The 13,843-nt window shown below is 35.6% G+C and overlaps 1 protein-coding gene across 1 annotated transcript; it reads left to right on the forward strand.

Annotated features, from left to right (window-relative positions):
* The first annotated feature begins 1,988 nt into the window (after positions 1-1,988).
* Positions 1,989-13,589, forward strand: LOC146163860 (uncharacterized). The gene is made up of 12 exons (XM_083380615.1): positions 1,989-2,411; positions 2,760-2,788; positions 3,000-3,202; positions 4,035-4,157; positions 8,204-8,359; positions 8,614-8,664; positions 10,042-10,270; positions 10,507-10,748; positions 11,626-11,697; positions 11,756-11,941; positions 13,010-13,081; positions 13,146-13,589. Exons 1-12 carry the CDS (start codon positions 1,993-1,995, stop codon positions 13,512-13,514), a joined length of 2,151 nt encoding a protein of 716 aa, XP_083236741.1. The 5' UTR covers positions 1,989-1,992; the 3' UTR covers positions 13,515-13,589.
* The last annotated feature ends 254 nt before the right edge of the window (positions 13,590-13,843 follow it).

Consider the following 13,843-nt stretch of genomic DNA (forward strand, 5'->3'; position numbering starts at 1 on the left):
ATCAAAAAAGGTGCCAAAGGGTTTACCCTCGACATGGGTGGCCGGCACAAACTGGTGAGCATCGACCGGTTAAAGCCTGCACATCTGGATCTTTCAGAGCCAGTGCTGGTGGCTCAACCTCCACGCAGAGGGCGGCCAACAAAACCATCACCTCTACCTGATCCGCCACCGCCTTCAGATGCCCAGCAGCCGATGTCCGTTCGTCAGCCACCGGAGTCGTTACCGCCACCCTCGGACGAACAGTTCTTACGCACGCGCGCTCGCAGTTATTTTCGCTATCCGTTGTCATGATTTTGTATTCGCCTATTTTACGCAGTGTTATTGAGTTATTTTTCCGTTTCTGGAGGGGGGTTATGTAGCGGCGCTCTGTATTTACCGACGCACACAGTAATACTGCACCGAACCGGACATATTGCCTTTTTCCTTTCGTTCTTTTCCTCTGCATTGCAATGTGTAATCGTCTGCCCTTTTTTCGCTGAACACGAACTCGAAGCAACACAGAAAGCGTCTCGCTTCACCAGTTTACTATCGCTCATCAATTTGGAATCCAGTGGGTGGCAAGAAAGACTAATTTATGGTATGTGTAACGCGGCCTGTTATAGTAGGCCTACCATATGTCCTCTTTTCTCAAGAAAGTGAATGGTCGTCCGAGGACGCTCAAAAATGCCCAAATGTCCTCTTTTTTCGCATTTACTTTGAAGTGGCAGAAATAGTAATTTATATTGTGCTGTATTTTTATGTTATGCTCATTTAAAGACGGAAAACAAAAAGCAAATATACCTTATAAGTTTGCAAAACAGCCATTTTAAAAAGTCCCATATAGGACGTAGTGCAACTTTCAAACCGGTCTTAATACATAACAAAAATTTGGCGTTTTTTGTCACCCCCTGGATTCGAACTTGATAAGCGATAGTAATCTGGTTTATTTAATAGTGTAACCGGAAAAAAATGTAATCATAATCAAACAATTGCAGTATGCTTGCTGATCGTTGGTCAATTATATTTCTTTGATTAAAGTACGCATTACAATAATTCGCGGGCCACAGGGCCTGGGTTTGGACAACCCTGATATATATCATGCAGTAATAAACTTATTATGTGTTTCAACAAAATCTTGCCTTCCAACAAAACCCATAATGCCGACGATAAAAGATTTAATTTTTGTTTTAATAGCTTGAGAAGCGCTTTGCTTTTAACAACATCAGTCAGCGAGGTCCAAAACTTATAATATAGAATATGATTTTCGCGAAGTAAATGGCATCATTAGATTTTCTATACTGAAATAAATTGTAAAAAATATAGAAAATTAAAAAAAAATTAACTAAATAGATATACATTCAAAACTAATGTGTACTAAGACAAGCTGCGTGTAACGCCCGTCAACCACTAAAGAAAAATAAGAATAAGAACAATGATAAGTGGAGCTGCCGCTGAGCGACTGATATTAACACTACCCAGAGGGAAGCGGTATGTGAATCAGCGATGTCACGTTAATAAACTATTATTTTTATTTAGTGGTGGAAATTATCCAGAGTCCTTGGAAAAAGCAGAAGTAAGTTGTGTTGTAGTTCGGTTCAGCTTTTGTTTGTGGCAAGGTTGTTCCGCACCAATGATTAACGTTGAAAACTACCATAAAAGCAAGGTGCAAAGCACAAAGACGAGGTCGTTAACAGGCAGCGCTTATGTCAATTTACGAAACGACCCAAGATAGTTTAGTATGCAATTTTGTAAAAATGGATATATCTGTCTACTTTATATCGTAAAAGTGCTAACGTAGTTTGGATTATAGATTTACGTTAATTAGTAACCTATACTGTTTAACAGGAAATTAAAAATAATAAAGTAGCTCAAGCCTACCATGTATAGCGCAAGATGCTCGTTTTGATTATTATTATCGCTAACAATCAATTGATCGATAAATAATTTAAGTAAGCCATTTTTCAATCATCTCAATTTCAGCAATCTAACTGGAATACATATAGGTTACAGGTTATGGAAAACCCAGATTTTGTAGAAATCCCCTTGCAAATAGGCATTTGTAATGAACGCTTTAGGATATTTCAGTTTGGGGTTAGCCAAACACATCTCAAATGCCTGGAAAGCGCCATTGATCAATTCGAATCTGGTCACCCTCCAGAAGAGCTGATTGACTTGTTAAACTCTGAAAAACGAATTGGAATTATTTTCTGGGCAATGTACAAAATGGGATACCAAATGAGCAACGTTCGCAAGGCTACTCATCATTTCGACTGCACCATTCTGGTACCTGAATCACTTGAAGGCCACACAATCGAATTAATTCGTTCGGGGACCTTTAAGCACCAACTTCAAGAAAAAATAAATCTTCTGTTTAAAGTCATCCCGGAAATGTATCCATCCAAACAACCTATGAATTTAAAAAGCTTAACCAGGTAAAGAAACCGTAGAGCAGTGATCCTTAAATATGTGCAGTGGCCAACTACCGATTCAAAGTTGTCATGGAACGACTTGTAAAATATTGTATTACATTTTGTTAAATAGCCATGCTCGCGAGCATACGAGACTTAGCCTAAATGCATACCGTTCGCTGGATAGATGACAGTTTTATAGCAATATTCTACTAAAAAAACGATTGCCAACTTCGTTGTTGAGGAAATGTACTGACATTTTTTTCGTAGTGAACTGTGAGGTAAACTGAAAAAGTTTGAGAATCACAGTTTGTAATAAGGCTTCAACTTTTACCCAGAAACGTGTATAATTCTCTATATTTTATTTTGTAGTACTTCATGTGTTAAATGGACGGACAATGGTAAGTTGGTAAACGTTAATCTTAAATTATTTTGGTTATAGTTTTGGCAAATACGATTATAGTTGAATTGTTTTGAAAATATCAAGTGTAAAACGTATATAAATTAAAGCCTATACTTTGTGGAAACGAAGGTTTGATTGAACCTTTCATACAACCTATGTATCCTAATCTTATTGGGATTGCTTTACATTTTTTTATAATAATAATAAAGCAAATGGAGTATCGATTGCGTTCCTTGACGAGCATGGGATACTTCATTTAAACATTCCAAATTTGGAGCAAACACTTGGAGCACCAGTTGTTCGCGATTCCACCGTTGCATTTCTCGCAATCACTGGGGATGCAAGATGTGGAAAATCTTTTCTGTTTAATCTGTTCATGCAACATTTGAAAAAGACTGAAAATACATCATCGGTATGTAAAACTATGTGGCTCGGAGGTTGTTGATAAGAGGGATCCTAAATTTGTGTTATAAATCGTCTACACAATTAATTTTAAATTACTCAAATATTTCATTATTGTACGCCTAAACGTTTCCTAAATTTTCAGATGATTTGAATTTTAAGGCCTAAACATTGTATAATGTAAATTTGCAAAAGCGAAAGGAGAATAAAGAGGCATGCGATTTTTCAAAATGACCCCCTAAGGTTATGTCAAAACAGGAAAACACAAGTATTTGTATATATGAGGATATCGTTCAAACTCCTGCGCCAATTACTGAAAATCCTGGTCTAAGCACATTAAAGGAGATGGCGACACAGCATTTGCGGGAAGCAAAAATTCAGTCATTTGGTTGAAATGGGCAAAGATACCATAATTATTTTATGCTAAAAATAGTTTAAAAGGAGACCTAACGCATTTAACACCACAAAAACGCTCACGGTGGTTAATATAAGTGTATTATTCAATATATTTGATAAACTATTTGTGAGGGCCAGCAACTACACAACTGCATAGCCACGCAGAAAAAAAATAGTAGGCTAATTTGTGCGAAGTACGAAAAGCGCATTTATTTGGATTAGTTTGGCAAACTTTAATTCTAGAAAGTTTTATTTGTGTGAAATTAATAAAGGAAAATTTAACACTCATTTTTTTAAAACCGAAATGAAAAGTGGCGTTAAATATACTTTCAGGACTTAGCCTAGTGAAAAATAATTGTCTTACCGGAAAGCTTTTCTGGGCCGTTACCGCCTGCTTTCACTATTGGTTTATTTGAACTTATAGACGGTTTGATTATTTTCTGCAGGTTGACTATTCACGAGACATGGTAGCACAGTTTTTATCGTGGAGGGGAGGTTACGATGCTACAACCAAAGGAATTTGGATTACGAAGAAGCCCTTTTGGATACAGACGACACAAAACAAAAAGGCATGCTATAACTTACAGAAAAACCAAACATATATATTTAAGATTGTACTCTTTGTTTGACATATTTGATAAAGGTTTTCACCACTTATTTCATTCCTTTAATGCAGCGGTTCCCACCCTTTTTTACACCGTGGCCCCCTTCGAAAATTTTGAGAAATCAATGGTCCCCCATTTTTTTTTCAACCTTTTGAAAAAATTAAGGAACGACATTTTAATTGAAATATAAGTTTATACCAGGGGTCGTCAACCTACGGCCCGCGGTCCAGATCAGGCTCACCCATGTAATTCTTTCGGCCTGCCACTTCTTTGACAAATTAGACACGAGTCCATTTCAAATTCTTTTTGGCTATTTTTACTGCGTAAGTGCGAAAAAAATAGCGCAAATGATTTTTCTTCGTCCGGTTTGTTTAGGTTTTGGGGCTGTCTTTTGAACAAGATCAGCACTTCTTTACCGTTGCGACGTGGAAAACTGCCAAGTACGTCGCGGGCAAACGAAAAAGGATTAATAATTTTGGGAAGATATTTTTTAGCATTTTTTTTATTTTTTATTTTTGGCAATGTAATAAAAACTTGCAAGAAATTTACAAGAAATGCAGGTATACCAAAAAAACGCGCTCGCTTCGCTCGCCAGGTGCGCCATGTCACCAAAAGGGCAATAAAAACTGGACTAGCTTAACTATTAAGGTTTTCGCGTTTCTTCAAAGTAGTTTTTTTACATTTTTTGTTAGTAGTGTGGATGACGGCGTGTGAAATTTTAAACCAAACAAACGTTTTTTTTTCGCGCTTTGCGCCAACACTTTATTGCCTCCTTAAACGTAATTAAACACGGTTTTAAGCGCAAAAAAAGATCCGAGGTCCGCCTGATTAAAAGTTGTTCTAACATTTTAAAAACACAGTTCTTAGTTAGTATTTTGTGTGGCCCGCAGAGACTTATCTGAATTTGGTTTTGGCTTGCGACTAGAAAAAGGTTGCCGACCCCTGGTTTATACAGTAACCGGTAGTTAGAATGATAAAATAATATAATACAACACGCAATAAACATGATAGTGCATTAATTAGTTATTACATATTCAGTTAGTATGATGGTTAAGCTCGTTTTTGCTCTGACAATGTCTTAATTGCTAGTAGAGTGGTGGAAAGAGCCAGCCGCATGTCATATTGAATATCCAAGACACTGCGCTGCGTTGTCTTCAAAAGTACCATTGTTGAAACCAACAATCACAACGATATATTGATGGGAAAGGCAACAGCATGGCATGACAATTTCATTAAGCTTAGGCTACGAATTGCTAAGTTTTGCCTAAAATGTGGTCAAACTATCTTTCTCAAAGCTCAATCGGGTTGCCATCTTTTCTTGCGACTTCAATTTCTTTTGTTATAGTGGAGAAGCCTTAGAATTAATAAACTAAAAGAACATATGATTTTTGAAATTCTTTCATGGCCCCCTTAAAAAAAGGCTCGTGGCCCCCTAGGGGGCCATGGCCCGCAGGTTGGGAACCCCTGCTTTAATGTGTAACAATTGGTACAAAAGAAAACAAATTAAAAAAAAAAAAAAGAATACACGCTTTCTATTTATAGGTTAAACATATTTAATTTAAGTAATGTACACATAGCAGTGTGCGACAGGTAGGCCTAAGTATATTGTCTTAGCCTACACTTCATCAATTTAAAAGGAATGTTACCCGACAACAAACTCTTGCAATGTATATAAGCAGCACAAACACAAAGTTAACTCTTTCATATGTTTCTTCATTGATAATACCTTCATCCCTGCAGTTTCATGCTAATTGGACCACATAACTGGATTTAAAGCAATGTATATATAAGCAGCATAAACACAAAGCTTTTTTTTTCATCTGTTTCTTCATGGACTTTAGTCTATAGCAGTGCTCCGCAACCTTTTTTCACTTGCCGCACAAAAATATTCGGCGGCACACCTACGAAACATATGAAGATCGACAATAAACTTTGGACCAAACGCGCCGTAGGCGCCGAATATTTGACGTTTCACAATCTTTTATCTTCTGTTTTTACGGACTTCCTAAAACATCTTAAGACGGCCACAGGGATTTCAGCCATACGACCGAAATTAGAACAACCTAAACGCTGGTATAAAACACAGCTCGGAATAAGACCAAAATAGGACTATACTATCTAATGTTGTATTAACGATTAAATCGATATACGTCCTATATAGGCATACACAACATTTTACCAAACCTTAAACCCATCCCCTTAATTTATCACTAACTCTTGTAATAATTTAAACCCTAACTTAAAACCCCACCCATTAGACTGCCAAACACTAACCTCCCAAAAGGGGAAAACAACACAATGCGAAAACAGCGGCTCTCCAACGGCGCCCAAACCGCCGTTCCAATTGGAGCGCCCACACGTCGACTTTAATAGGCCTAATTCCCATAAATTTTAAACTTATTCTGACAGGTTTAGGTATTTGTAGGCGATTTTAGATCTTATTCTATTGTGGTAAGAAAACAATTGCTTCATATTTATACCTTTGTTATTGAGTTAGTTAAACAACTGTTTTGAAATCCGACTTCCGGAGATTAACGTAACGTAGATTTTAGTTTTAAATATTTTGGAAAATTAATACGCGGCACACCGGTTGCGGAGCACTGGTCTATAGCAGGGTTTCCCAAATTTTTTGGATTACGGACCACGTTTTGTAAATCTGTTTTTTCGCAGACTGCAATACAAAGCAAAAAATAAGTATACCCAAACTTTATATATTTACCAAACTGACAACATCAATGGGACAGATAGGATTGCTTCCCTCTGCTTAAATCACCAATTCATCATTTCGAAATTAATAAGTTGTGAATAACTGCGGCAATTTAATTATATTTAAAAGAGTAGCCTACACATACTGTACAACAGGGGTCGGCAATCTTTTTATATTCGCGGGCTAAAACCAAACTCAAAAAGGTCTCTGCGGACCGCCTAAGAATTATGTTATTAAAATGTTAGAACAACTGTAAATCAGGCGGGCTATGGATGTTTTTGCACTTAAAAACGTGTATAGTTACTTTTAAGAAGGCAGTAAAATGTTGGCGCAAAGCGGGAGAAAAAGCGTTTGTTTGGTTTAAGATTCAAGTCCACACGTCGGTATTCATATTGAATAGTGTAACAAAACCACTTTAAGAAAACGCTTTTCCGTTTGTACGTGACGCACTTTGGCAGTTGGCAGTCGGTCTTCCACATCGCAAGAAGCGCTAATCTATAGTTCATTCATGGACACTGAACAGCATCATAACGTAAACAAACCCGGTGTATAAAGATCGTTAACGCAAACCTCGAAAATTTCGCACTTACATAGTTAAAATAGTCAAAAAGTATGAGAAATAGAAAAAAATGGACTCGTGTCTAGTTTGTCAAAGAGGCTGCGGGTCGGATAAATTACGTTTCCCCGCGGGCTGTAGGTTGTCGACCCCTGCTGTACAACGTAGGCTATATGTGTAACTATTTAATTTCTTTTCATATCGCCACGGACCACCTGTGCAGTCGTCGCGGACCAATGGTCCGCGGACCACAGTTTGGAAAACCCTGGTCTATAGTACTTTCTTTGAAATAAAACGGTCATATTTAACCACTGAAAGATATATTCGAAAAATATAGCCTACGGGCGCAATGGTGGCGTAAATTTGACAGGTTTTAAGCACTGGCATTTCATAACACTGGCCTCTATTTAACATGTGTCGTTTTTACAACAGTTCAGCTTAATCAGAAATATTTCATACGTACAAGTCATATGAGTTAGATTCATATTATAGGTTTGTAATTGTATGACAAACGATTTAAAAAACCCTTTTTTTCAACTGAAGTTAAAAATAAATAAGATATTCGAATCGAAAAAGGTTATATTCATCTATAGAAGATAGGATGTTCCTACTACGTAAAGTTAAAACCTCCAAATTCAACAATTTAAAGCAGCATGCAAAACTCATTAAATGTTTAACAAAATAGTTTATTATCTAATGCAAATGACAAGCATCTTGATTTAATGCGTTCCTTGCAATTTTAATAAGGTTGCCTTGTTTCTAATGGACACCCAAGGACTTTTTGACAGCAAGGACGACGATAAAAATATGAGGAAGTTATTTGCCTTCAGCTCACTGTTGAGTTCCACGCTCATATACAATGTCCAGTCAAAGTTAAGAGCAATAGATTGGAAAGCCTTCAAGGTGACATAATATAATGTAAAAAAAGCCCCAAAATATATTTAACAATAATACTTATCGAAAAGCAATTAATACTTATCAATAATACTTATATTAAACAATAATACTTATCGAAAAGTATTTCTTCCACTTTGCTATATAAGGAAGTGTGGCTTTTGTATTGTAAGCAGCACAACTTTACTTTGGCTTAACTTGTAAACTTGTGACGTCGTGAATACATTTTTGTCAAACTTAATCTTCCTTTTAATATTTTAAAGGAGTTGGCCGATTACGGAAAAGTGTTTTCCGAAGGCGATGGGAAATATCAGGTAAGGTTGCTTGGCACTTGGATTGTTGCCTGGCAGTTTGGATTGATGTTTTCCATAAATAATAAACTATAGAGCAGGAATCTTTACCTGGGTATAGTGCAGGGCAAGGCTAATCAACTCTTTTTAGCGAAGGTCCAATTACAAAAGTTTAAAATTTGCTTAGGGCCGTTATAACTCTCATAAAATAATTTACATTTACAGTCGTACAAAATGTAATACGGTATAATTTACATACAGTATGTCCTTCGCTTCAACTAAGAATTATGTAATGTCCGTTACTATAGAAACTCGGGGTTTTCAATGAACAGCAGCATTTGTTTGCCAAAATATAAATAATTAAATCGCATTGCTGAGTACCGGTAAACCGGTAATATTACTGAGACAGATAAAGTAAATGAAACTTTTAAAAGACAAGGATATTTCCTTTGTACAAGCGGCATTTAATATTCTTTTCCTTTTGACCTTTACTAACTTACAAAGTCTGATTTAATTCATAGTTCATATTGCTCCAAATTTATAAATGCTACTAAAAATTAATCATCTCTTTTACAAGTTACACACGAGAAATAAAGCAAAAGCGAATTGGTTTTAAAACTCTCTCACACGCAATATTTATCAATTAAACATTCGTTTAAATGGTTGAATCGTAAGATACTAAACGTTTTAGCTTTCATTGCACGTTAATTTTCATCATATATAACGTTTCTGACACACAATGGCGTCACTAAACGTCATAATTCGCCTGAAATAAAAAAAATCTAAAAATTTGAAACCCTAATCAAAACCAAAAAATCTAATCAAAAAAAAAAAAACACACACACAAATAATCTCAAGAAAACTAAAGTTATTTTTCGAGCTCGTGGGTGAATATGCAACTGAATCCTTATAGTATAAATTAATTAGCGAAAATATATTTTGACGCGACAAAAATCATGTTATTGGGTTTAAATTAGCAAAACAAACTTTCTTGTGTCAAAAGGTTATTTAGTAACATCATTTTTTTGGTTTTTGAAACGCAAAATGGATTTGTTTCTGGTGACGTCCCTTAAGTATTTTTGTTTGTGCAAAAGCGGCGATATACTCTCAGTCTTACGGTGATATGTAAAAGTTTCGAAAAGTTTGCATAAACTTAAAATAAATGCATACTGAATTTGCGGGGGTTAGGGATATGGTCTCGTGTCCCCCCAAACTGGACATCACTTTTAAATTATACATATTTTGTCTACTAAATAAATATATCAAAAACCTGAGTACTCTCTCTAAGTTCGTTTATTTTCCTGACTTAATTCGGAAGCCTTTAGTAAACTATAGGGATAAAAGTTTTTGTTTGTTTAAAAAAAATAAAACGTATTATTTAAAGAACTTTTCTTTGTATAGTCATTGATTTTGTTGGTTCGTGATTGGAATCATACAAATAATTACGGATTCGAAGAAGGCAAGACATATTTAAACGATACATACTTCAACGAAGCTGCTGCAAAAAATAATAAATCGGTTGCTGAAGATGTGAAATCACAGTTTGAAAATATGAATTGCTTCATGATGCCATCGCCTTCTGATAAAGTGATGAAAGCTACTAAAGAAAATAATAAGTGTGCTTTGAAAGGTAAATGTAAGGAATATGCGTGGTAGTAATTCTATTTAACACGGTTCAGTAAAAGCATCCACTCTCGTTTTCCATTTTTGACAGTCTTACTATAGCTTACTTCGGTTAATAAACAAAAGCTAACTGTAAAGTGTAAATAACATGCAAGAAAACTGTAGATTATCCTATTCCAGAGATTGTGCATTCAAGAAATTCAAAACAAATTTTACAATAAAATAATTATTACCACTTTACAGATGTTGGAGAAGACTTTTTAAACCAGACGACCAGTTTAGAAAAACAACTGTTACAAACTATCGAACCTAAACAAACTTCGATGGGCCTGGTTCGTGGCGGAGAAATGATCGAGTTGGCCATAAGGTGTTGTAATCGCTTAAACGGAGAAAATGACGACTCATCGAAAGGCAAAAGATTTTCCCCCGAACTTTTTGAGCAGGTATGTACCAGTAGTTATTTCCAAGGAAGACGACATTCTTTGGTAGGCCTAGTAAGGCGAAAATCAAAAGCACCTGTTAGTTCTAACATTTTGGTTTTGCCGCCACACGATGCCAGCCTGCCGCGTTTTTCGTGATATCTTGTTTTGGTGCCTGAGAAGAGACTTTTTCTTTAACGAAAAGGGGATACGCTTAAATAGAAAGATGCCTTATGACTTCGTTAATGATTAACATCAGAAGGAAAATGCAAAGCTTTTTGTGGAACAGAAAATTCTGTTTCGCGTATTTTATGAGGCTTGTTTAAGTCAGGCAAACTAGTTCAGCCCTTCTATAGGCATTTAAGTCACATTTTCTGATCTACAAGTCCTGAACGTTCAAGGGTGTCTAACTGGTGGCTTTTCATAACCAAAAAATATATTATGTGCGAATGAAGCTGTATCAGTTTTTTTATGTATGAACACCAAAAACCCTGAAAATTTGGACAAACGAATAATCGCATAAATTGCGCACTTTCGGACTTTTACATGTTCTATTATCAATTAACTACCAACAAATGAAACCCAAATATTTGTTATAAACAAATCAGTTTTCACTGACACATGCGATTACCCGCGAAGTATTTCCAATTGTTTTGCGCTATCGAAGCATATTACGTTTAGATATTTAATATTGTCTTAAATGGGTAAATTTGCTGCTCTATGGTAAATTTATTTTAAAGAAAATACTAATTATCCACGACAAATGTTTGGCGCCTTCGGCTAGTTAAAGCGTTACATTTAAAACGTTTCACTTTGTCCTTAATGGGAATATCCTCAGCTTAATATTCATTTTATTCAACTAGTTAATATGTTTTTGTGCTCAGCTTAAAATATTTCTACTTATAAATCGTCATCGAAAGTAAATTTAAAATTTTATTCTTAGGAAAAATACCAGCTGCTTCTTCATACTGTCATAAGTGATTGCATAAGGATTTACAACGAAGAATACTATAAGGTAAACGATGATACGAACAAGTCTACCGCAGTATAAAAGAGCATCTGAATTTTTACAGTTAATTTCAAGCGAAAAGCAAATAGACGAACACTGCATTGTGGAAGTCGAGGCAAAATGTTACGCGATTGCAATGCAAAGATTTGACGATTCGGGTCTTCCCTCAAACGGCTTCGTTAAACAAATGAAGAAAGTGCTGGAGAAGCGATTGGAGAATAACAAAATAGAACATGAGACAAATTTAAAGGTAATAAAGGTCGTTTGGTAGCCAATACTAAAATATTAATTTTTAATGATTTTTGTTAATTATCAAAAATCATAAAATCTTTTAGTCTTGTAAAAAGAAGTATCGTGTTCAATCAAACAGATTTAAAATTAAATCAGGTCGACTAGCTATTGTTTCTATCAAAATCATGTTATATGTCCGATTAACTTCTTATAATCCGGTTAATGAGATTTTATTGCTATTGATTTTGCACATTTATTCCAAGACTTTTATATATATATATATATATATATTACTTTAAACCAAAATGCGTAATATACAGTGCTGAAAGTTGTTCCGTTAAAAAGAGTTGCTGTCAGAACGAAGTTATGGTATAAGAATTTTCAAAGGTACGCCATACCGGTAAAAAACCGCTTTTATGCCGAATGCCTTGCGATATATGACGATGATTGTCAAGTTATAAAATTGTAGTTTTCCAGGGGCGGATCCAGAGCCACTATAGGTGATGCCCAAAAAACGTCATGTTACACCAACTTTAACTACCGTACCTAAATGTAAAGCAGTTTATTATTTAAAAATCCTATTTTAATGTTTTGCCATTTATGCTTTTGCCTTTTCATCCACAACCTGCCCTTTGTTGATTCCCTGCAAAATGCAAGCCAAAATATAATAAAAATAATAACATCTTGAAACTTATTGATTTTGCGCTTTGGAGTATTTCTTTTTTCGCTTTAAATTAGACGTTACAATTTGTATCGGGTCGTGGTATCGGACGAGTATCGTTACTACCACTTCTTATCGGCTCCGATCAAAAATGAAATGACATGCGTTGGCGGCCGTTAGAAAATTGAAATTGAAAATTTCTCAATCTGTGGATTTTGAGACCTATAAATAAAGATTCGAGTTTATCAAAATTGGTAGCCCTTGGAAACTATCCGTTATTGCGCTTAACAACTGCACACACAAAAAATAGTTAAACATTCATATTTAAATGATTACTTTAGTCCTAAGTATTATCTTTCGTTTTCCCATTTCCTACGAACAGTTCTTTAGCGAAACTGCTAAAATGCTAATTTTTTTTATTTACAGCGTTCCAAAGAACAAAAAATAAATAAGTCAGTTTCAGAGTGTCTCACAAGATATAAGGCCGCAATGGATGAGGTAAGTCATTTTAGCTGTATTAAAATTTTCTTATCTAAACCTGCCTGTCTCACATATTTGACAGCTAATGACTGAAAGATATGTTGAAGATTTGCGGAGCAGCCACGAAATTCTAAAGAAAAAAATGAAGATAATTGGTGGAGTCGAAAATTTGACAGATTTCGAGACCAGAAAAAGTATCGCTCTCCTTAGCAAACTAATTGAAGAGGAGTATTCTGAAATCTACGAGCCGAGAAACGAAATCAATAAAGCCATCTACGAGCGTTCTGTTGATTTGGACACGGCGGAAAAAATCATTGTTGCAGTTCTAATTATTCCTATCGCATTGGTCGTAATTGTTGTTGCGCCATTTGCTTTTATTGGTGGTCTCGCCTATGGCGCTGTTAAAGGTATTGGTGAGCTGGTTAAAAAAGTGAAAAGTGGGAATTCTTAAGAGGGAAATTGCAACGACACGTACATTAACACGTGCATTATGTAAATATACATGGTAGAGCCTGGACTCTGTGTTTTGCTTGATTGGTAGAGCCTGGACTCTGTGTTTTGCTTATTTTCATATATGTTGTTGTAAAATATGCTGAATCATCATGTAAGAGTACTGTAGAAATCTTTCTGGTAATATATGATTTATCGATTACTAATAAATTAGTGTATCCTATACTGTAGCCTACTTATAGGACAGGGATGGCGAACCACTGTCCCACGGGTCACGAAATGACCCACCAGCGATTTTAATGACCCATTTGTCTCTCTAGAAATACCGAA

The sequence above is a fragment of the Ascidiella aspersa genome, chromosome 2 (assembly GCF_963924565.1).
Source record: "Ascidiella aspersa chromosome 2, kaAscAspe10.2, whole genome shotgun sequence".
Taxonomy (NCBI): Eukaryota; Metazoa; Chordata; class Ascidiacea; order Phlebobranchia; family Ascidiidae; genus Ascidiella; species Ascidiella aspersa.